The sequence below is a fragment of the Tachypleus tridentatus genome, chromosome 1 (assembly GCF_004210375.1).
Source record: "Tachypleus tridentatus isolate NWPU-2018 chromosome 1, ASM421037v1, whole genome shotgun sequence".
Lineage (NCBI taxonomy): Eukaryota > Metazoa > Arthropoda > Merostomata > Xiphosura > Limulidae > Tachypleus > Tachypleus tridentatus.
The window spans coordinates 140,348,475-140,371,819 of NC_134825.1; the positions used below are offsets into that span (position 1 = coordinate 140,348,475).

At 33.5% G+C, this 23,345-nt stretch overlaps 1 protein-coding gene across 3 annotated transcripts in view; it reads left to right on the top strand.

Annotated features, from left to right (window-relative positions):
• The window catches only part of LOC143225678 (paired box protein Pax-6-like), a 53,481-nt gene extending 31,454 nt beyond the window's left edge, over nucleotides 1-22,027 (top strand). For all 3 annotated transcript variants that reach the window (XM_076455521.1, XM_076455531.1, XM_076455540.1), the window contains 3 exons: nucleotides 15,613-15,882; nucleotides 16,892-17,073; nucleotides 18,914-22,027. In XM_076455521.1, coding sequence (XP_076311636.1) covers nucleotides 15,613-15,882; nucleotides 16,892-17,073; nucleotides 18,914-19,174 — 713 coding nt within the window. In that variant the 3' untranslated portion in view covers nucleotides 19,175-22,027. The remainder of the gene's footprint in view (nucleotides 1-15,612; nucleotides 15,883-16,891; nucleotides 17,074-18,913) is intronic.
• Nucleotides 22,028-23,345: the final 1,318 nt, after the last annotated feature.

Consider the following 23,345-nt stretch of genomic DNA (forward strand, 5'->3'; position numbering starts at 1 on the left):
CATAAAAATTATTTATATGTTAATTTTTGGAGCGTTATAACAACAGTATGTTTCTGATACTTTAAAGCAAGACACATATGCCAATTTCTCAGACGAAGTGTAACACACACCTTACATGTGTTGCTACACGATATGGACTTCAGAGTTGACCTGTTATGAGAGCTTCTTTTATACGTTTATATGAGTACTAAACAAGCACAGTGGAAACGGATTGTAGTTTTCAGAAAACAGAGTGGTGAGTGGACCATATACGTAAACAAACGATCCAATACAAATAGTTCCATACACCATAAGTATATTAAAGTGCCATAAATGCAGTTTTTAGTGTATCCGCAAACTTATTATTTTATTAAAATATTAAATTTTCTAACAAGTAATATTATAGGACATCTATCAACATATACGTAAACAAACGATCCAATACAAATAGTTCCATACACCATAAGTATATTAAAGTGCCATAAATGCAGTTTTTAGTGTATCCGCAAACTTATTATTTTATTAAAATATTAAATTTTCTAACAAGTAATATTATAGGACATCTATCAACTTGTGGTTAATAAAATATGTTAACCACAAGGTCAGTTTATCACACACCCTCCCTCGTTGATGAAAGAAAATTGAATACAGTAAACAAATTGGTGTATTTTAACTTGTAAACAGGCAATGCTTGTTCAATCACTTACATCGAAACGATTATAAATTTTGACACCCATACTAAATGCTAATACGTGTGGCTGTGGTTAAAGAAATGGTAAACATCTATTTAAACACTATACTATGGGTAAGGGTTTCGATATTATTATGTATTATTTGTTGGATTAGTTAGGCAAAGTATTCATGATGAAACTTAGATAAATGGACGGCAATTTCCTGTTGCATAAACAAAAGTGTAGAGAACTTTCAAAGCGACGAATGTGAGTGTTTGGAAACTCGCAAATATAAGTAGACTTATTTTATTTTTCAGTAGTCGGTGACTTCGACGGTCTGAGTTAACATTTACTGAGAAAATATTCAAGTTCCTAAAAAGGGCAGAATAAAACGATAGTAATTTGGTCATCACGTCTATTGTTGAGAGGTTACCACCTAAGGTGTTTCCTTGGGTTATTTAACTTTCCCAAACACTGTTGGCAAAACTTCCGCCCAAGCATAACACTTCAGAAAATACTTTTAGTGAGCCATGATTTTATCCGAAAGTCTGTCACGACAGGTTTAACTGAGTAACTGCCTATCAACTGATCTTTGTTTGATTTATATGTTTGATTCTAAAGCCCTGGATGCATATAGTGAACTATTTATAATATTGTCAGATAATATATATTTTTAATATGCTACAAATGTCACAAACAACATTATTTTTTTTTTGATCCGTGAAGCTGTTGGTAATGTTTAGAACCAGGTTATTTTGAAAAAAAAAAAAGCATATTTCAGTGAACACAGAGATACATAGGAAAGATATTTTAACTGACGGGTCCTCTGGTGGTACAGCGGTAAGTCTACGGATTTGCAACGCTAAAATCGGAGGTTGGATTCCCCTCGATGGACTCAGCAGATAGCCCGATGTGGCTTTGCTATAAGAATATACACACAAAACTGACAGATTCTGTGTTACACCTTATAGTCCTCTTAACCATTAAACGTAAGCAACAACAATCTTAAGTTACTTTTAGTGCTATTTTTGCATTTGATCCATTAAATTAAATTAATTGCACACTTCAACACTTTGTAGATTAACAATACATGACTTTAAAAACTGCATATCACATTATTAACCTCATGAACTTGTCAGACCATGAAGTCTGTACGTGTGGTCCCTTTACAAAACAGTAATTACTGGTTCCCATTTTCAGTAGTGCTTTGAAATGATAGCAAACTTAAATATAAACAGAAACTACTGGGTTTGAAAATTGTTATTATTTTTAAACATTTCAGAAGTGAACAATTATAAAAACAAAAACTAATAGTCTTTAAGAAGTTTATGGATTGTGCAACTATTCCAAGTCATAAAGTACTTTCTCTAACTACTAATTTTTTTTCTTGTTCTACAGTTTCCGTTCCTAGATGCGGGGGATAAATAGTGTGTTAGTTGAAAACGTAATAACTTGACCAAATATTTTGCGTCACACCCTTGAGAATGTCAAGGCTAATGTTAATTTTCTCTGTTATCTGAATATGAATTTCGAAGTTATTATCTTGAGAAAAAAAAAACAAACCACTACAACTCTTACGTACTTTGTGTACAGTGTGAAATGTTCGTTATGCCTGACTGCATATCACCTAACTTCCTGTTGAACGACTGGAATACACGAATGTTCAACAATCATAACAAATAAGGGAACACCCAGAAAATTATTTTTTTATTTTATTTGCATACAAAGGATGAAGGTGAACTTATTGTTACTTTTGTAACCTATTATTTTAACTGTCGTATTAAATAATTGTTAAAGAAACACAGTTGTTACGCATTACTTAAATAGACTTTGAAACGTAAATTGTTTATAGGTAAATTAGTAACTTTTAACGTTTTAAATTCTACTTTGCTATCTGTGCTCTCCTTTCCCATTAATTACTGGATATTTTTCCTTCAGGAGAAGTTTTTATCTTAACTATTATTACACGTGAAGTATAAACACGTATACTATAAAACGAGGGTCAAACCACCTTTCATCGTCACAGGACGCACTCTGTATTATTACAGTACTTCTATTGATCATTTCTTTCTTCTTAAGTTAAAGGTTACTAATTTGACCTTTAAACGTTAAACCATACACTCATTCGTTCAAGCATCATCTGCATTAATTCTCACCTATTTAATTTCGAAATAAGTACATTCTACGTGTGTGTCAGAATGATATTAATATCTTGGTTCTGTCTGACCCAGAGCCCCAGCCATGGAGATGACTAACATCAGGTCTACGTTATTATACTGAAATATTCCTCGGGTAGGGCAAGCAAAAAAATTGACAATGACATAACTACACTTGAATTACAAGGTAATCTTATCCCAACCAGTCTGTCCACATATGATTGGTATCTTGTTGACATACTGCTAACAATCTGGCTATCTCCTACTCAAATCATGAGATTTCTCCAGCTCATAACTTCCCTTATCAACTGGAGTTATGTTCTAAAGGAAGAAAACATTCGCGTTTTATTCTAATACAAACTAACGGAAGTTGAAGTAGTTTCATAACTTGAGTTTACTTCGTCAATTCTCATTCATTTTTCCAGTTCTTCCTCGTGAAAGATTGAGTTGTGGTCATGACACAATCATGATAAAATAATCACCTTCACTGAGAGTTGATTATGAAAAGCGATAAAGGAAAACCAAAGAAGGAGAATAGTTCTGTTTCTACCTTGCACGATGGAAAGATAGTCGGTGAATGACGTGTGTGCAAACAGCTGTTAAGGTAGGAATTTAACCAATACTTAAAATCAGCATTTCCATGACAGCACCATTCACTTGCCAGTATCTAATAACTAATCTTTACGTCAATCGCTTGCATCTTTTAAAGATAATTTTAGTGTGTACTTGATAGACCGCGCTTCATTTTTTATTATTAATCTGCCGTAGTATATGTCACTTTGTGTGGTTTCGGGGACATGCTATAATCAAACAGTGATTGATACCCAAAGTACAACAAGAAGAAATACAAAAGAACTTAAAGTATGTCGAAGTACCTAGTCGCCTTTCTATTGTAGATTAGTGTATTGTCCCCCGGGCATCATCGGAACGGCGGTCTTAGTCTGTTTACTATGACGGTAATTAAATTTTGATGGATTGTCAGACAGAAAGCTTTACAGAAGCTGGTAGACGAAGGTACTGCTGGATATCAAAGGAAGACGACAGCTATCCCAAGAGCCACTTTTCTTGCAAGCTTAGCTCATTTAGTAACGACATCCTATTATTAGATGATTGGCCACAACTAAGGGTAAAATTATTTCCATGTCTTATGTGTTGCCCCTCAAGTCTACTGTCGACCTTTACTTCTAATAGCGACGACATTTTGGAGTTAATGGGTGCTTTAGGGCCCATCAGCAAGAGTTATGCTGTAATTAAAAATATAGTGCTTTATAAATTTCACACTAGATCCCTAGACAGGACTGTGCGATAATTGATCATAAACTGCTTTATAAATTTCACACTGGACTGTTAGGCAAAGATAAACTGTAATTATCTATTACATTATAATAAGGTTTTACTGGACATTCCGACAGAATTAGGCTTAGCATATCTTCATATTGGATAATTTAATTCTTACCATAAATTTTACTCTGACTAAGTTATGTAGATTATGTAATGTGTCTTAGAAAAATATGTAAAAATGTATCTCAGAACGGCTGTTACGGGTATTAACACTTTTATTGATAAGCAGAGAACAACATTTTGACCTTTCTAGGTCATCTTCAGGTAAAGAAAGAGAGAGTTTGCAAGTGACCGTTGCAGGACACATGTCTTAGGGACGAGAGTATAAACGAGTACGGGATCGTAGGGGGCGTTGCAGGTAGATGTTATGTTAACATTAAGTAAAAATTAGCCATACCTAGCTTTACAGAATGGCTCTGTAACTCTAATGAAAATTACATTATCCACTTTACAAAAACTGTAAAATAAAGTTACAATAATTTAATATTAAACATGTTGTTATATCTTATCCACCACCAGACTTATTTCTCTTGAAAAATAATATAAATACGTTTTTGAAGTTAACACTGATTCACCAAATTGATGTCCATGTAACTAAATACACTCTTTAAAACTGGTTGCGTAGCAATAACTTTGGGTTATAGAATCACGACTTTTAGACATATGTTTCTTGGGTCCCGGCATGGCAAGGTGATTAAGGCACTCGACTTGTAATCCGTAGGTCGCGAGTTCGAATCCCCATCATACCAAACATGCTCGCCCTTTCAGCCGAGGAGGCAATATAATGTGACGGTCAATCCCACTATTCGTTAGTCAAAAAGTAGCCAAGAGTTGACGGTGTGTGGTGACGGCTAGCTTCCTTTCCTCTATCCTTACACTGCTAAATTAGGTACGGGTAGCGCAGATAGCTCTCGTGTAGCTTTGCGTGAAATTCAAACCAAATCATCATACTTTTACATATAAAATATCGAATATTCATGATATTCGTTAATTTGAACAACTATCTTATCTTAATCCATGCACGTGGTTTAAACTTGTTGTAAGAAAATACTTTTAGTGTGTGTACATTCTGTTTCAGCGCTTTAAATATTATGAAAATTCATTATTTTGAAGAGAGAGTACCGAAACTTTAGTCTATATAAAAATACGCGTTCGTTTGTCCACGTGGTTATGAAAGCTCTTTGTCCAAGACGTTCTTATGGCATATTAGCTTTTCCGTTCAAATTAATTTTACCTGTTTCTTTGTTTGCTCAAACTTTTTATTGCAACAAATGCGATGTTACAATGTCGTGGTCATCACGTGATGACTGGCTTGAATTAGATTTATTTCAAAATTATTTTACACAAAACCACTTAACCCACGTGCAATTTTCTAAAAGTAAACATTCCCTTAAACATATTGTAAAGCCATATACATATGGGCAGTTCGTTCAAAACCATATGTTTATCATTTTGTGAACACTCATTTAGACGTTTTCTGCATAGTTAGCTAAGTTTACCTTCATCAAAATTTTATATTTATTCTAGTTTGCAATAATTTAGCTTCGGTTAATTTCATAAACTCTTATAAACATCTCTCAGCTACTTCATTCTTTATCACTGGTTTTATTCTTCGGGTTTTTCTCTAAGTTTCTTTGTTTCAGCCCATACAACCGTGTCATAAACGGAAACCTCATAACCGTTTCATACTCTGTATAGTATTATAAGTACCGTTACTGTACTTTATTATTTACATTCCGTGTATTTTTATTAGTTAAATTTACGTCTAAGTGAGTTTGTTTGTCTGACTGCGTATGTTTTTTTTTGTTTTTTAAGTAAATACACGAAGATTTATCGATCTAACATATAATATCGATCTAACATACCTTGCCTACAAGAACATTTGGTGTAAACATTGTGCGTGAAATAGCAGAATAAAGGCATTTCGAGCGAAGAATATTAAAACTATCGTAAATTTTTTTGCGAGTCGCAAAAGTGCGTTAATGTAAACCGGTACAACATAGTGTTTTGTTTTTTTAAAATTACGCAAACAAACAATAATCCAGTAATTATGTTTGGCAACAAACACATATAAGGCCTTTTAGTCTTTGGTTGTAACTTTATATCACATTACTTATGTCATGACATGCATTACTATTTTAATTAAGAAATAAAAAACAACAAATATGTCAAGACAAGTGAATAGTTTTTCCAGTATTTTCTGTCTCGAACACGCAGAGTTTATTCAACCATTATAATGTCAAGTACATAATGTGGCTATGAAAAGGGTGAATTATATTATATCTAAAGACTATTTAGCCGAAATAAGTACAATATTCATTTGAAATCAGTATAAAAGTCATAATTTATCTGAAATAAGTAAATTAGTGAGTAATTAGCGAATATATGGTACAAGTTAGTAAATCGGAAAAAAAATAATAAGGCTGTTGGTATAAAATAAAATATTTAGTTTCATTTTTATTTATTTAACGACTTTCCTAGTGGATACACTATTCCAAGTCAGAAACAAGCCTACTGGTTAACGAGTTTGGTTGTCTAGGTTCAATGGCGCTAAACACCAGGATTATGTGCGTCAAACTGCATATTAATTTAAGCAAAATAAAATAGTAAATCAAATCGCGTCAAGTTTTCTTTATTTAAAACAAGGTTAAGAATTCAAATCGCATCTAAAAGGCCAATGTCCGGTAAATAATTAAAAACACAACCAGTCTTGACAGAGTCCTTGTCACCAATAATCCTGTCGAACATCATCGACAAAAAAAAACATGCCTAAAATGATACTGTTACAGAAGGAACGTTCTTAAAGGAACCAGTGCCCCAAAGGAGAATAAACGTGAACAAATATGAATGGGGAAAAAGAAGCATAGGGTTTAAACAATATAACAAAACTGAATTACACAGTGGTTTGTTTTGGATTTCGTGCAAAGCTACACGAGGGCTATCTGCTCTAGCCATCCCTAATTTACCAGTGTAAGACTAGAGTAAAGGCAGTTAGTTATCACCACCCCTAGCCAACTCTTGGGCTACACTTTTATCGTCGAATAGTTGGACTGACCGTCACTTATAATGCCACTTCCCCACGGCTGAAAGGGCGAGCATCTTTTGTGTGAAGATGATTCGAACCCACGACCCTCTGGTTACGAGACGAGTGCCTTAACCACCTGGCCATGCCGAGCCGTGACATAGGGATGACCTGTTAATAAGAAGATAAAATGTAAAGAAGTAAAAACAGTTCATGAGAATGAGGGTAAAGATACCGAGGACAACTTAAATAATTTAAAAAATATATTATTTTAAATACTAGAAAAACTGAACTTTCATTAATACATTTCAATTAAAATTATTTGGTTTATCGATTAAAATTCTTTAATTTATATTGAAAGAAGAATGTTGAAGAGAAAATATTTTAAGTTCTTTAATGACCTTTGTTGAATTATCGAACTATAGGCTAAGCTTGATCTTTCAGTGATGTCGAGAAACCCACTTGTTGAGAAATTTATATGCAAAAACGGCTCGTTTGGGTTGAGAAAATATTTTACATAGAAGAGCGAACAACGTTTCGACCTTCTTCGGTCATCGTCAGGTTCACAAAGAAAGAGGTAACTGACCGGAAGCTGACCACATGTTTGAAAGGGGTTGTGTAACTGTGTGTCGAAATGTAGAGGGCGGTATTAGATGTTTGAATATATAATTTTATTTATTTTATTATATTAATATAGGTATAAAGGTGTTCCTTTATATTGGTTTATTTTGGGTTTAAGTTGTTGTATAAGTAAGGCTTCTTTGATTTTGCGTTTGTTTATGTTTGTTTCTTTATTTAGTATTTGAGTGTTTTCTATGGTTATGTTGTGTTTATTTGACTTGCAGTGTTCGAAAACGTGTGAAGGTGACTTTTTATGTTCTTTGAATCTGGTTTCCATTTTCCTACTTGTTTCTCCAATATAGAAGTCGTGGCAGTTATCACATTGTATTTTATAACTAATGTTGGTGTTGTGTTTGTCAGTGTAGTTTTTACATAGTATAGACCTCAGTTTTGTGCCTGGTTTTTGAATAAATTTGGTATTAACTGGAATGTCATATTTTGTTACTAATTTTGCCAAATGTTGGTTATTTGTTTGCTGATGTCAGGAATATATGGTATACAGCAGTATATGGTTTCGTGGTTTTTGATTCGTGAGCTGTATTTACTTTAGTTGGTGGTTGATTTTGCTTTTTTGTCTAGGTGTGTGCGTATAATGTTTTCTACGGTTTGTGGAGGAAACTTATTGATGTTGATGAAGTATTGTTTTATTTTGTCTAATTCATCGTTAATTTTATCTGGTGAGCATAGTTTTATGGCTGTGTTTATTTGGTTTCTTAGTATGTTGAGTTTTGTTTTGTTTCATGTGCTGAGTCCCAAGGAATGTATAGTCCAGTATGGGTGATTTTTCGGTGGATTTCTGTTTTGAATTGTGTGTCAGTTTTGTAATTTTGAGGTTAAGAAATGATATTTGATTGCTTTCTTCCTGTTCACATGTGAAGTTAATGTTGGGATGTATAGAGTTAATGTGATTGAAAAATTAAGTATGTGTTCTGTAGATTTGAATCCCGCAACCGTGTCATCTACATATCTGTACCAGTATAGTGGTGGATGTAATGCTGTGTTAATTGCTTGTGTTTCAACTTGTGTCATAAAATATTGGCTAGAACTGGTGATACTGGGTTGCCCATGCTTAGGCCATTTGTTTGTATATAGTTTTGGTTGTTGAACATGAAGTTGGTCTTTATCGTGGTGAATTCTATGAGGGTTGCTAACTGGTTACTGGGAATTTCTATAGTTGGGTTAGGGTCTCGGATATAGAGTTCTAAGGCTATCTTGCAGGCTTCAGTGGTTGGAACTTCTGTAAAGAGGGATATAACATCGAAACTGGCCATTAAGGCTTTATGATTAAGTTGATTTAGATTAGACTTGAAATTAAAAGAGTCTTTGATGAATGAGCTGGCTGATGTTACATATTTAGAGAATGCCCATGCTATGTATTTACCAAGATTGTAATTAAACGATTCATATGTGGACATTATTGGTCGTAATGGACAATCTGGTTTATGAGGTTTGGGGATGCCGTATATTTGCGGTGTGCGTGAGTCGGTTTTACGTAGGTAGGAATAAAGTGTTTGTGAAATTGTGTTGGCTTTTTTCATTTGTAGTAGTAATTTGTTCAGTTGGTCAGCTTCCGGTCAGTTACCTATTTCTTTGTGAACCTGACGATGACCGAAGAAGGTCGAAACGTTGTTCGCTCTTCTATGTAAAATATTTTCTCAACCCAAACGAGCCGTTTTTGCATATAAAAAAGCTTGATCTTTGATTGGTTGTTTCTGAATTCCGCGCAACGCTACACGAGGGCTATCTGCGCTAGGTGTACATAATTTAAGAGTGTAAGCCAACTCTTGGGCTATTCTTTTACCAACGAACATCATGTTATAATACCCCAACGGCTGAAAGGCAAGCATATTTGGTGTGACGGGGATTCGAACTCGCTACTCTCGGATTAGGAGTCGGGGGCCTTAACCACACGGCCAATGTAAGTGTTGTTTCTACTTTCACAGTTGTATATACCAACTTATGTACCACATGTCAGTTGTATGCTGCTCAGAAGCTGACTGTGAAATAAGTGAATCTTCAATGTTAATGTCTACTTTATAAGAAATTATACGTTTATTATGTAACACGTAGTTGATGTGAAAGATATCAAACGATATAAGAGTTATTTCGATGTTTAAATGTATCTTTGACCTGTGGCACAGCTTTGACTGAAGATAGATTTGACACGTGTCACCTTGTTGTCAAATGTGTTTCTGTTATCATTACTCATGTGATTTAAGCTAGGCAATAGATGGAGAGTTGAATTTGGACATTCGTTAGGACAATTAGGACACTTTGTAATTAAGAAGAGAAGTGAGGCAGCAAAGTTTTCGAAAACCATAGCATCTAAAGAGATTTTTTGCAATAACATTGGTCATTACAGCATAATTTACTTAATCTGATGAACTGTAATTTGGGGATGTTTCTATTGACTTGTAGAGAATGGCTTGAGTGGAAATGTAAGTTATTATCCGTTTGTTTTTAATGTACAAGTAAATCCAAATACATTCACTGATCTTAACTCTACGTATAGGATAAGCGACTTTAATCCAAGTGAGAATGTAGGTCCATCACCATACTGCAACCATGAAAATCTACCGTCATCACACAGCAGTCATAAAGATTTATAAGTTTATCATTTAGCAACCACAAAGATCTCCTAATGAATATAACATCTTGTTCTATTGACAAAATCCTTTCTGATTCACACCAAACCAATACTGAGATCTCAGTTCAAATTAAAAGCCGGAATTTTGTTCCCATTACAAAATTTGTGAACGAATTGAACACAAAATAAGAAGTCGAACATATTCTTTGCCGTTTTTATCTGCAAGTAAATCTATACGCTTCATTTACAGATCTGGTAAGACAGGAAATACTTGCTCCAACTTCGGACACAAATAAGCATTTCCCTCTGTGCTACAGAAACAAACCATCACATGAACATCCAACCTAGAATATCTTTTTCTTTTGATTACTGAACAGAAAAATATTGTAAGAAAATTTTCATCTTGGATTTAATAACCACTCCGTCTTTTAGAAACATCAATAAAGATGAAGAAACGGTTTCTCCATCGTTATCTTGACAACATTTTAAAGGGAGTTGCGCTTGTTTGGAAGAAATAATTTTATGTTCTGGAGGTTTACTGGACCTATGAGGCTAATAGTCTGTGCTACCTGTGATAACAACCTCTGAGATGAACATCAACAGATTTATCGTGCTACGATAGAATTATTGTAAATAAATAATTAACTTTCAATAGAAGTTAAATATTTAAAAGTAAAATAACTTAGAGTTTCAATATGCTATTTATTTCCTGGAATACATAAACCATGTAATTGTGACAGACCCATATTTTCAATATGTCACTGTCCTACTGTACTTGTTTCTTGTAACCCTGATTTCTTAATAATTAGCTTAGTTCATCAACAACATAATTACATATTAATTCCATCATAACTCCTTAGTTTACTCATTATTATTTTTACTTTCAGGACACCATTGACGATTTCTTTTAAATGTGAAATTTGTCTTAAAGACATTGAAATGAAAATGGGTCTCTTCCATGAAGCTTTTTTGTTGGTTATGTAATGAAAATTTCATGTATCGTAAATACAAAACTGCATTTTTAATACATTCTTATACTGTATATATATCGGTGATATTTTCAGAGACTTATATAAGCTGGTGATAAAACTGATCTTAAATCTTTCCATACGTCACTCCAATTCACCAATTATATTGCTTCAAATCTCTCACATCATAACGCAGGACAGAACTATCAGCACATGTATTATAATAAATATCTGATTTATTATAAACGAAACTTTAATATTAAATATTTACTCATTCTTATTCAGCTTCTGAACAACATGCATACATCATGTGGTACCTAAGATGGCTTCTGAGAAGAGCAAATGAAAGGTGTATCTTTACATTGATTATAAAAAAAAACAACATTAATAGTTCCAAATGAGCCTTTTATGTTAACAGTTATTATACTCGCACATCTAAATATTTAATTTATTGTTGTGTTTGCAAAATTGCGTCCAAATATGCGTAAAAGAATCCAGCTGTAAGTTAGCTGAACACACTCGGGAATTCTTACGTACCATTTCAATCAAAGGTCAAGATAAGCCAAGATTCGATAATTTAATAAAGATTATTAATCCATTGAGCAATATAAATTACATTTTTTTCGATACTCCTTCCAAAGAATCATAATCGAAAAAGAAATATTTTTTAAATTACGTTTTAAAAGTCCTTTTGGTATTAATGAACGATTCAGCTTTTCATAGTTTTCAAGAAACTGTCATTTATTTTTTTTTTAAATTGTTTAAATGATTTCTTTTAACGTTTTTAAACTCGTCATTATTAAAAGTTTTTACATCTTATGATACATATATTTAATCTTATTTATATCCTAATTGGTAACAAAGTGATCACAATTATCTCTACAGCTTTGTGATACATATGATACACTTACTATATTGTTTAATTTTCGTTCAATCATTTTACATGTATTATTACATTTCAAAAAGTCCTTTAGCAAGTCTTTATTAACCGATAAGCTTGGTTCTGGCTTAATAAAAAGTCCATTTTACTGGAAGGTCACCAATTACATAATAGATAAACCTACAGTTCTCAGCTCAGACCCTTTTTCATTATTTATAAGATAATACCATTTACTGAATCTCAGAACGGCTGATATGAGTATTAATACTTTTACTGATGAGAAGAGAACAAGAACGAATACCATTAACTGATATGAATGTATGAATACGTTAGTTTGTATGAATTTCGCGCCAATCTACTCGAGGGCTATCCGTGTTAGCCTTTCCTAATTTAGTAGTGTAAGACAATAGGGAAGGCAGATAGTCATCACCACCAACCGCCAACTCTTGGGCTACACTTTTACCATCGAATAGTTGGACTGACCGTTACTAATAATGCTCTCCACTTGTTAAAGGGCGAGTGTGTCTGGTGAGACAAGGATTCGAACCCGCGACCTTCGGATTACGAGTCAAATGTCTTTACCACCTGGTTATGCCAGGCCTAGTATATTAGAAGACACTTCACTTGAAATTCTTACATCAAAAGAAAGTTTAAGTGTTTGGCTTAAATAGTATATTCCAGGACACTTAGTGAGACAACAGTTGAAATAAGTATACCAATAAACGCTTATAACTATGTAGTTGAAATAAGTATAATTCACTTGCTAAGTGTTTAGCTCAAATTAGTACAATTAGTGTTAAAGTAGTTTTAAATCAGAAATCACTTTATGACTATGTTGTTGATATACGTTTATTAAAATACATTTAATTAGTGTTTATTTAAAACAAGTGTATTAGCTGCCATTTTATGAGTATTTAGCAATAAGAGCATAATAAAATTTATTTAGTGACAATTTAACTAAAATAAGCAAATTAGAGTTAGCACATAATGAAAGTTTAAGGAAAATAAATATATTACAAATTATTTAGTGAGTATTTATAAAAATGAATATATAGGAGTGCTGTGGGTATTTCGTAGAAATAACCAAGTTAGATGGCTCTTGGACCATATTCTTCTGATAAAGAAAGTTAAAAGAAGGTCGAGAGATTTTTAGGTGAAACAAGTATATCGGAAGTCATACAATGGAAATTTATCTGTACCAAGTATATGAGAAGACATTTAGTAACTGGTTAGCTGAAGGAAATTAGAATACAGTTAGTAATTACTCTGATAAAAGGGGGACATCAGAATATACTTAGAAACAGAGAAATTATAAAAGAGATAAAAATTAATACAGTATAACATACTTTAGCTGAAATAAGTATGCCTTGAGCCATTTAGTGAATACTTTGTAGAAATTTTTATCTTACAAGATAATGAGTATTTAGATTAGTGTCATCCAACGGGAGTTTACCAGAAAAAAGTAAGTTATATATCATCTAGTGAGAGTTTAGCTGAAATAAGTATATGCCATCTAGTGAGAGGTTAGTTGAAATAAGTATATGCCCTCTAGTGAGAGGTTAGCTGAAATAAGTATATGCCATCTAGTGAGAGGTTAGTTGAAATAAGTATATGCCATCTAGTGAGAGGTTAGTTGAAATAAATATTTGTCATCTGGTGAGAGGTTAGTTGAAATAAGTGTATGCCATCTAGTGAGAGGTTAGTTGAAATAAGTATATGTCATCTAGTGAGAGGTTAGTTGAAATAAGTATATGCCATCTAGTGAGAGTTTAGCTGAAATAAGTATATGCCATCTAGTGAGAGGTTAGATGAAATAAGTGGTTATACGTCATCTAACGAGAGATTTTCTAAAATAAGTGAATAAGAGAATATATAGTTGACGTTAGCAAATAAAGTAAAGTACAGTGAACCAGTATGTTGTTAATATTACTTAATTATTAACTACTTTTGTTTAAATTACGTGTATTGGAAGACACATGTTTATTTTTGTTGTCGTTGTTGAAAATATCGCTATTACAAGATAATGACGGAGTTTCTAGTTGAAATAACCATTATAGAAGGCTCCACTTCTGAAGTAATTATATTAGTAAGTATTAAACTGAAATTGGTAGGGATTATGTCAAACAGTGAGAACTTACCAAAACTAGTGTTTTAGAAATCGCTTACTTAATATTTAGCTAATATAAATATACTAAAAGAGTCATAGTAAGTACACAGATAAAAGACGTATATTTAAGGAAACTTAGTGAATATTCACTTGGAAGAAGTAAACTAGAAGAAACTTTGTGAAACATAATCGAAATAAATATATTAATTAATTAATTAATTAAACATTCTTTAGCTGAAACTCTTAAATAAAATAATTAATTAGTAATTAGCTTAAGTAAATATATTAGAAGATACTTTTGTGTGTGGTCACTGGAAATAATTATATTATAATTCATATACTGATTTTTTATCTATATTTGAAAATGATGAAACTTTATGTTTGTGAACAAAGAATTGTTTTTTCTTGTTTTAAAACTTAAATTTTAAGCAAACTATAGAAATAGAATAAACCATTTAAATATTTATACACAAAGAGAGGAACAGTGCATTAGTTTATTGTAGAAATTGACCTAACCGACCTAAAACACGAACATAAGTTTACTCGGTTTACAGAAGTAGACTACTTGGATAAGTTTTCATTAGATCTCTCAGGCCCCAAATAAGATTAGATCTCTCATGTTCCAAATAAGCTATAATTTGTTTTGACGTTTCATTAATATCCGAAGTATTTTGTTTGTTTAGAATTATGCACAAAACTACAGAATGGGCTACTTGCGTTCTGCCCACTACAGGTATTCGAAACCCGGTTTCTAACATTGTAAACATTCACAAACAGGAACATTGGTTAGTAAGTAAATTAATTCACTTGAGGTCAAATAGACTCTGCTCTAGTAATTGAAGATAATTTGATACAGTCATTATCGGTGAAGAAAGCGTGCCCCTCCCCTGTGGCTCAGCGATGTGTTTGCATATTTGCAACGCTAAAAGCCGAGTTTCGATACCCGTGGTGGGCAGAGCACAGATAGCCTATTGTGTAGCTTTGTGCTTATTTCAAAACAATAAAAATGAAGAAAGCGTATAAGTGTCCTTCTTGTGGAAAACAATATGTCTGTAGCGTTAGTAACAAAAATTATATTAATGGCTAAAACTGCAAACTACTAAGCTAGACGCAGATAAAAAAATATTTTTTAAGGATTCTTTCTTTACTCTTTGTTTTTAAGACGTATCTGTATTGATATTGTTCCTGTAAATTCTCAAAGACATAATATTGGTGACAAACTTTCAATTCAGATGAAAACAAATCTTATTTATGTGTATATTTAACTGTTTCATATATAGGTGTTTGCGTCAATAACACAGCACCTAGTGTGAGTTCAATTAATCGTATACTAAGAAACAGAGCAGTTGAACGAGCCACAGTTGAATTTGCAAGAGCTGCAGGGTACGGTCTCTATAACCCTTACGCTGCCGTTTATCCTTGGGGTGTTGCGACAGCTGCATCCTCGTCACATGTCTGGTCAGGAAACTTCCCTGGTACCTCAATGATGACTAAGAAAGAGCCAACCAACGTATATTGTGTCAGTCCAGGTCGGGAACAGTTGGGATTGGGTATGTTGTTTATTTTAGAGAGAATAAGTTCCACAACTAATAATCAACATCAGTATCTGAGTTATTTATTTATTTTTTGTAGTTTTCCTCCTTGCTTTTAAGCTCCAAGAATAACAAACTTAATGGTACAAAACTAACGTGGACTGTTTTAAGGGTAATAATTAATGCTCATAATTCGTGTATTTTAGCAATTTCGTAAAAGTTTATCACCCTAAATGGCGTTCATGAAAAATGTCTTATAATAATTTGGTTTAACATCGTTTCTTTTATGTTATGTGAAACATTTCCACGTGACAAATAATAAAATTCATGAAATTATGAAACCTCACGCAATCCCGAAGATCTATAGGTAACCCTATTTTATGGTATTCCATTAAATGCTAACCCTACTTTTTTGTTTTCTTTAACTATCTTATGCCTCACTGGTTTGGGGCCGGCCATCCATTTTGCTAAGAATTTTTACACCTGGATGGCAGGCAAGGTCTGCAAACATATTAGATGCGCACGTTCGGTGACGGGGTTTCGAATTCAAACTGAGAGTCGAACGCCTTTACAACCAGCTTACTAACCACTTTAAATAAAAGAAAAAAAAACATTTAACTTCAGTATTTGGTGAACCATATAACTATTTAGTGAGTTTTAGGAAAGTTCCTTCTCATATGTTCATATTATTGCTTGTAAGAGTCGAATCAACTTAAAAGAAGTGTGTGTTTTTTTCACAAGCAAAAATACAACTTAACACCAGATAATATTACTGTATTCAGTTCAGCTAAACCAACAAACCTCACATGTGGTTAATTACTTTAAACTGACATTGTTAAAAGGAAAAGTAATTCTTAGGAACGACTAGGGTAAAAATATTAAGCCTATAGGAAAGTAAATTAATATGTACTTTGAGTTATTGAGTGCATTTACCGTTAACCTAAAAGGGACCCTCATGATATTAGTATTCTAAAGGTTCTTGAACGAGCGAAAAATGTCAAATCAAATGTCATTTATCCGCAAACAGAATCGAACGAAGCAACGTCCAATGAAATGAGGGATCGGCTCAGCTTCCGTAGAAACAGGACTACATTTAGTCCAGAACAGTTGGAGTTATTAGAAGTGGAGTTTGAGAAGAGTCACTATCCTTGTGTTAGTACTCGAGAACAACTCGCCACCAAGACAAACTTATCCGAGGCAAGAGTCCAGGTGAGATTAGAACCGTTAAGATATATGTAAATTATTAGTAAACAGTTGAGGTGGATTAAAACGAGGTCCCAGGGAAGTTCGTTCTATATTTAAAATTACAAATGAAGATATGACATGTTTTATAGTTAAAATCGACGGTGTCTGTGGAGTAATCCAATGTGAAGGTATTACACGTTATATCGTTACAAGTGACGGTATGTATGGGACAATCCAATGTGAAGGTATTACATGTTATATCGTTACAAGTGACTGTATCTATGGGACAATCCAATGTGAAGGTATTACATGTTATATCGTTACAAGTGACGGTGTCTGTGGAGTAATCCAATGTGAAGGTATTACACGTTATATCGTTACAAGTGACGGTATCTATGGGACAATCCAATGTGAAGGTATTACATGTTATATCGTTACAAGTGACTGTATCTATGGGACAATCCAATGTGAAGGTATTACATGTTATATCGTTACAAGTGACGGTATCTATGGGACAATCCAATGTGAAGGTATTACATGTTATATCGTTACAAGTGACGGTATCTATGGGACAATCCAATGTGAAGGTATTACATGTTATATCGTTACAAGTGACTGTATCTATGGGACAATCCAATGTGAAGGTATTACATGTTATATCGTTACAAGTGACTGTATCTATGGGACAATCCAATGTGAAGGTATTACATGTTATATCGTTACAAGTGACTGTATCTATGGGACAATCCAAATGTAATATTTGTAATTTGGTTCCTTTGCTACTGTTTTATGTTGATAAGTATTTCTGTTTTGCTACTGTTTTATGTTGATAAGTCTTTCTGTTTTGCTACTGGTTTATGTTGATAAGTATTTCTGTTTTGATACTCTTTTATGTTGATAAGTCTTTCTGTTTTGATACTGTTTTATGTTGATAAGTATTTCTGTTTTGTTATTAAATTATCTTCATTTATAACTTAGTTTAAAAATTGGTTTCATTCTGATGAACATTCTTTATTGTGACAAAATGTTTTTTTATAACTAGCATTTCACATTTAGAATCCTTAAAAGATGTGATTTCGAATATATTAATTACATAAGTACAACATCAGAGTCCAAGTCCAGTTTGATTGATTTTATTTTTAACATATGTCTTAGCTCAAATTCGCTGATTGTATTAGTAAGGTATTAAAACCCAGTATTAGATTGGCAAACAATTTCATTTTAAGATGCTTAGTTATGTTTTAAGTTATTTATAGTAACTAATGCTGATTAATAAGTGTGTGAAAGTAAGTGAGAAAACTACTTTGCTTTTAAATCACCAGAGATCAGGCACATTTCTAAAGAAATAACATTTTTCACTCACTTAAATACAATATGCTTTGAGATCACAAGATGTTAATCCCCTTGTGTTTGTTACTATGATAAGATAGTTGATTGTTTGTTTTAAAAGTACATTCCACAGTGGAACCCAATCAAGATTTCTTGACCCAGTTTCCTTTCTCTCGTTAGCGGTAAACCTTTAAGCTTTCCACAGTAAACACTGGGTTTCGATACTCTTTACAGACCCAACACAGATAGACCAGTGTATAGCTTTGTGATGAACAGTTGAAAAAGTAGTTTCCAGTTTAATCGAAAAATATTTTGTTTTCAATATATTTTTTTGTAAAATAATCACAAAGAAATAATTTATGCTCATTACTCACATGTAATGAATTTTCACGTAGTCAACGAGTCACCCAAATCATACGGCTGTAAGTTGATTACTCTAAGAGTTACGTTAGTTGCATTATTCAACGTTTATAAAAGTGTTTTGTCCATCTGTATTTCTGTAAAGCGTCACGTAACTGTTGTTTATTTCCAAAAGGTTTGGTTTTCTAACAGAAGAGCAAAGTGGAGACGACACCAGAGAATGAATATGTTGAAACCGCTAAACGAAACCGACGTTTCGTCACCAGAGTCCACGACTAGCGTTTCCCTTTCACCGGAACCATCAGGACCTTCTAGTCAAGGCCCTAAACCCAGTGAAAACGTGCCTTTAATGGGAGGTAAAAACTCAGCCTTTTCTCCAGCCGCACCGTCCGTTAAACAAACACTGTTCATGTCTTCCGCGCTTGTATTACAGTGACTGATTTTTACAACATCAGTTTTTGTCATAAAATCAAAAAAATCTGATACGAAATATACGTTTTTAATCCTTTTTCTAAATCCAAAATGGATCAAAGGTGCTTTAGTGGTTTGTGGTTTATAAGAAGAAATATATATATGTAACTATCTGCTCTCTACATCTCGAATTTTCTTTATTCGTCTGTGAGATTAGATCGCAAGAGTGTTGCAAATCAATTCCAAGTGCCATCAAAAGATAGTTTTGACTGAACTCGAAGTCGTGAACTGTACTAGAGGTTAGAAAAAAACAGACTAACTAACAAATAGTGGGTTAAGGCGTGCGACTCGTAATCTGAGGGTCGTGGGTTCGCATCCCCGTCGTACCAAACATGCTCGCCTTTTCAGCCGTGGGGGCGTTAAAATGTGAAGGTCAATCCCACTATTCGTTGGTAAAAGAGTAGCTGAAGAGTTAGCAGTGGGTGGCGATGGCCACCCACTGCCAACGAATAGTGGGATTGTTAGAAACATTATATCGCCCCTACAGCTGAAAGGGCAAGCACGTTTGGTGTGACGGGGATTCGAACTCGCGACCCTCGGAATACACGTCCAGAACTTTAACCACCTGGCCATGTTAGGCCTAAGAGGTTTGTGTAACCTAGTGGTTAATTTGAGAGTTCGTGGATTAGAAAATCCAAGGTTCGAGGTGAAATATGCACTTGCTGGCTTTTTTACTGTGACAGTGAATCCCGCTATTCAACTAAAAAAAGTACGTGGTGAATGAATACAACTGAACGGTTTATCTTCATCTACCTTAGCAATTCCAAAATAGGAGGAATATCTATAAATCAAATAGTCTGTGATGTAGCTGTTATTTGTTAGAAAATATCAATAACATATTTAAATATGCATTATGTCAACTTATTGGAAAATCGTATCGTTTTTTTCTTTTATAAACACTATTCATCTCTTTTAGGCGCGGCATGACCAGGTGTTTAAGGCACTCGACTCCTAATCCAAGGGTCTTGGGTTCGATCCCTGTCACACCAAACATGCTCGCCCTTTCATCCATGAAAGCGTTATAATATGACGGTCAATCCCAATATCCGTTGGTAAACGAGTAGCTCAAGAGTTGGCTGTGGGTGGTGATGACTAGCTGCCTTCCCTCTAGTCTTACACTGCTAAATTATGGACGGCTAATGCAGATAGCTGTCGTGTAACTTTGCGCTAAATTTAAAAAAAACAACAAATATAAACAAAATCATGTCTTTCAACGTTACGTTTATAGATAAACAACTTTTGTAGTGCTAAATGTTTTTTTTAGATCATGATATATTTTAATATTTAGTTACTTTTCTCAATTTCTCAAGTGGCCACTTTGAGAAATTTGAATAGAATATTTTGTCTCCAAAATTCGCAATGTAGTACTCTAGAAAGGGATATAGCAGTGAAACAATCCGTTTGGATATTTGTCAGAGATACACACAGGATATGTACATTAGCCATTCCATCCTTCTGAAATGAGATGTTAATTCAAATTCAGGTAACGAACAGTACCCATCGTTAACTCTAGGATTACTCTAATCGAATAACAGATTTTAGCCATAACTCTTATAATGCCTTCTTGTTTCCAAAGTGCGGAGAGGTTTGTTTTCTTTCGACGACGAGCAGCTAACGACAAGGTCACGCTCGACCCAAAAGAGTTAATGAAGTGTTTATCTGTTAAACAAATGTTAAGTGAGTGACAAGAAAGCAGTCTCCCATTGTGTCAGACACGGGTAAGTTTATGGACTTACGACTCTAATATTCTAGCTTAGAGCTAAAACAGGTGTCTTTTTCTCACGCAAAAGAAAATGATTAAGATATTAATTATTCTCACACAAAAGTGTACAACATTTGTGAATTACTTATATTTTCTACGTATGTGTAATAAAAATGGGATGTGGAAAAGTAAAAACAGTTATTTTATTCAAAAGATTCAATTGGTAGTTTTTTCTTACTCCTTTCACAACTCATCATTTCAACTAATGAAACATTAAATCTAAATTGAAACACTCAGCAAAGTATATTAAAGATGAATTAAATTACAACAGTTAGTGGTTACTTTTTAACTGGCCTGATGTCACCAGATAATTAGGACGCTTGACTCGTAATCTGAGAAATGCAGCTAGAGCAGGAACATTATAAAGTAAGGATCATTCTCACTATTCGTCGGTAAAAGAGTAATCCAAGAGTTGGCGGTGGGTGGTGATGACTAGCTGCCTTCCCCCTAGTCTTACACTGCTAAATTAGGGACGGCTAGCACAGATAGACCTGGTGTAGCTTTGTACGAATTTCAAAAACAAACTTCATTTCTCAGTTAAGGTTCAAATTGCTTAATAAATATATTTTAACAAAATAATTACTCTCCATTTTCATACTGGAAAAAACAAAACAATGACACTAAACTACTCAGGCTTTAAAGAGTTAGCTTCTCAAACGAAAATGTATTAAAATGTTAAGGTAACAGGTTTAATGAAAGTATTTCATGTGCTTCGTGTTGATTCATGTTCTATTTCATGTGCTTCGTGTTGATTCATGTTCTATTTCATATGATTCGTGTTGATTCATGTTCTATTTCATGTGCTTCGTGTTGATTCATGTTCTATTTCATGTGCTTCGTGTTGATTCATGTTCTATTTCATGTGCTTTGTGTTGATTTATGTTCTATTTCATGTGCTTCGTGTTGACTCATGTTTTCGATTTAGAAAATCTTTGTTTTTCGTAAATAAACTCTCTATAAATCTTATAAAAAAACAACAACAAACGTGACTACAACTTTACCTATAGAGTGAATAAAACAATTATTAACGAAAGGAAAATCGTGGTGAGAATAATGTACACAGTTTAAATTACTTAAGTATCCAATAAATATTTTTTGTTTCATTAGTGTTTTGGGATTGTTCTAGTCATGTACTGCATGAAAACATATCAGCATTAAACTTATTTATGAGTGTTTAATAACTCAAAATAACCACATGAAATGACTAATTGTGACAATTTTTATAGGTACACACCTTTACACAGCGCATCAATGGTTTAATGTTTTTACAGGTAAGTTAAGGCATTCGATTCGTGATCTACATTTGTTTCTAGTGCTACACTTCATTCAATTTCATTCAATTTGGTTAATTCAGATGTAGATGTCAATCTTTTATTTTTTTAAATTTCGTAAAACAAGTTACAAAATATTTGACATGACGTGTCACTTTGGATGATATTAATAAGGTAACAAGACAAAAAGGGAAGTAATATGCTCAGTGGAATGAGTGGCGGATGTTAATTTGGTAACAAAATCCGGTCTGGATTTATCTGTTCGTATAGAAGATTAAAAATTGTTTTTCTATGCGAAAGTAGTTTATGAAACAAAGATATCATGTAATTTGCTTTCAAAAGCTTTAATTTATTTATACTTGTCCTGAAAAGAAATTTCTGTCAGAGCATGTAAAAACGTTTACTCAATAATAAACGTATTTAGTAAGTGAACACAACGGCCCGACATGGCCAGTTGGTTAAGGCACTCGACTCGTAATCCGAGGGTCGCGGGTCCGAATCCCCGTCGCATCAAACATTTTGACCCTTTCAGCCGTGGGGGCGTTATAATGTGACAATCAATCTCACTATTCGTTTGTAAAAGGGTAGTCCAAGAGTTGGAGGTGGATGGCGATGACTAGCTGCTAAATTAGGGACGGCTAGCGCAGATAGCCCTCGAGTAGCTTTGCGCGAAATTCAAATCCAAAAACAAACACCTGAAAAAAATTGTTATTGAAGGAATGACAAAAGGTAAATGTGAAATGCTATTTTTTGCAAGTCAACACAAAATTTAAAAATTCAGAATAATTACTTTAATTACATAAAAACTAGTAATTTGAAATTAAATCATCGAAGTACATTTTATTAAATAAAATTAGTCTGTATTTCTAAAGAACCTGGTGGAGTGTATTAACAGTGAATTTTAAGCCTCACATAACACCATGTTTCTATGTCCAGTCATGCTCTGTCTGGCGACCGTACATCTTGCAAATAGCTCAGCAGCTTTACCTTCCACGTCAAAAGTTATGAAATATAATTGATTTCTTGGTACTTGACAAAGTATTGTATATATATCTTTTTTTGCCGACACATAGATCATAATTTCTAACGCTTCGAGTTTTAGT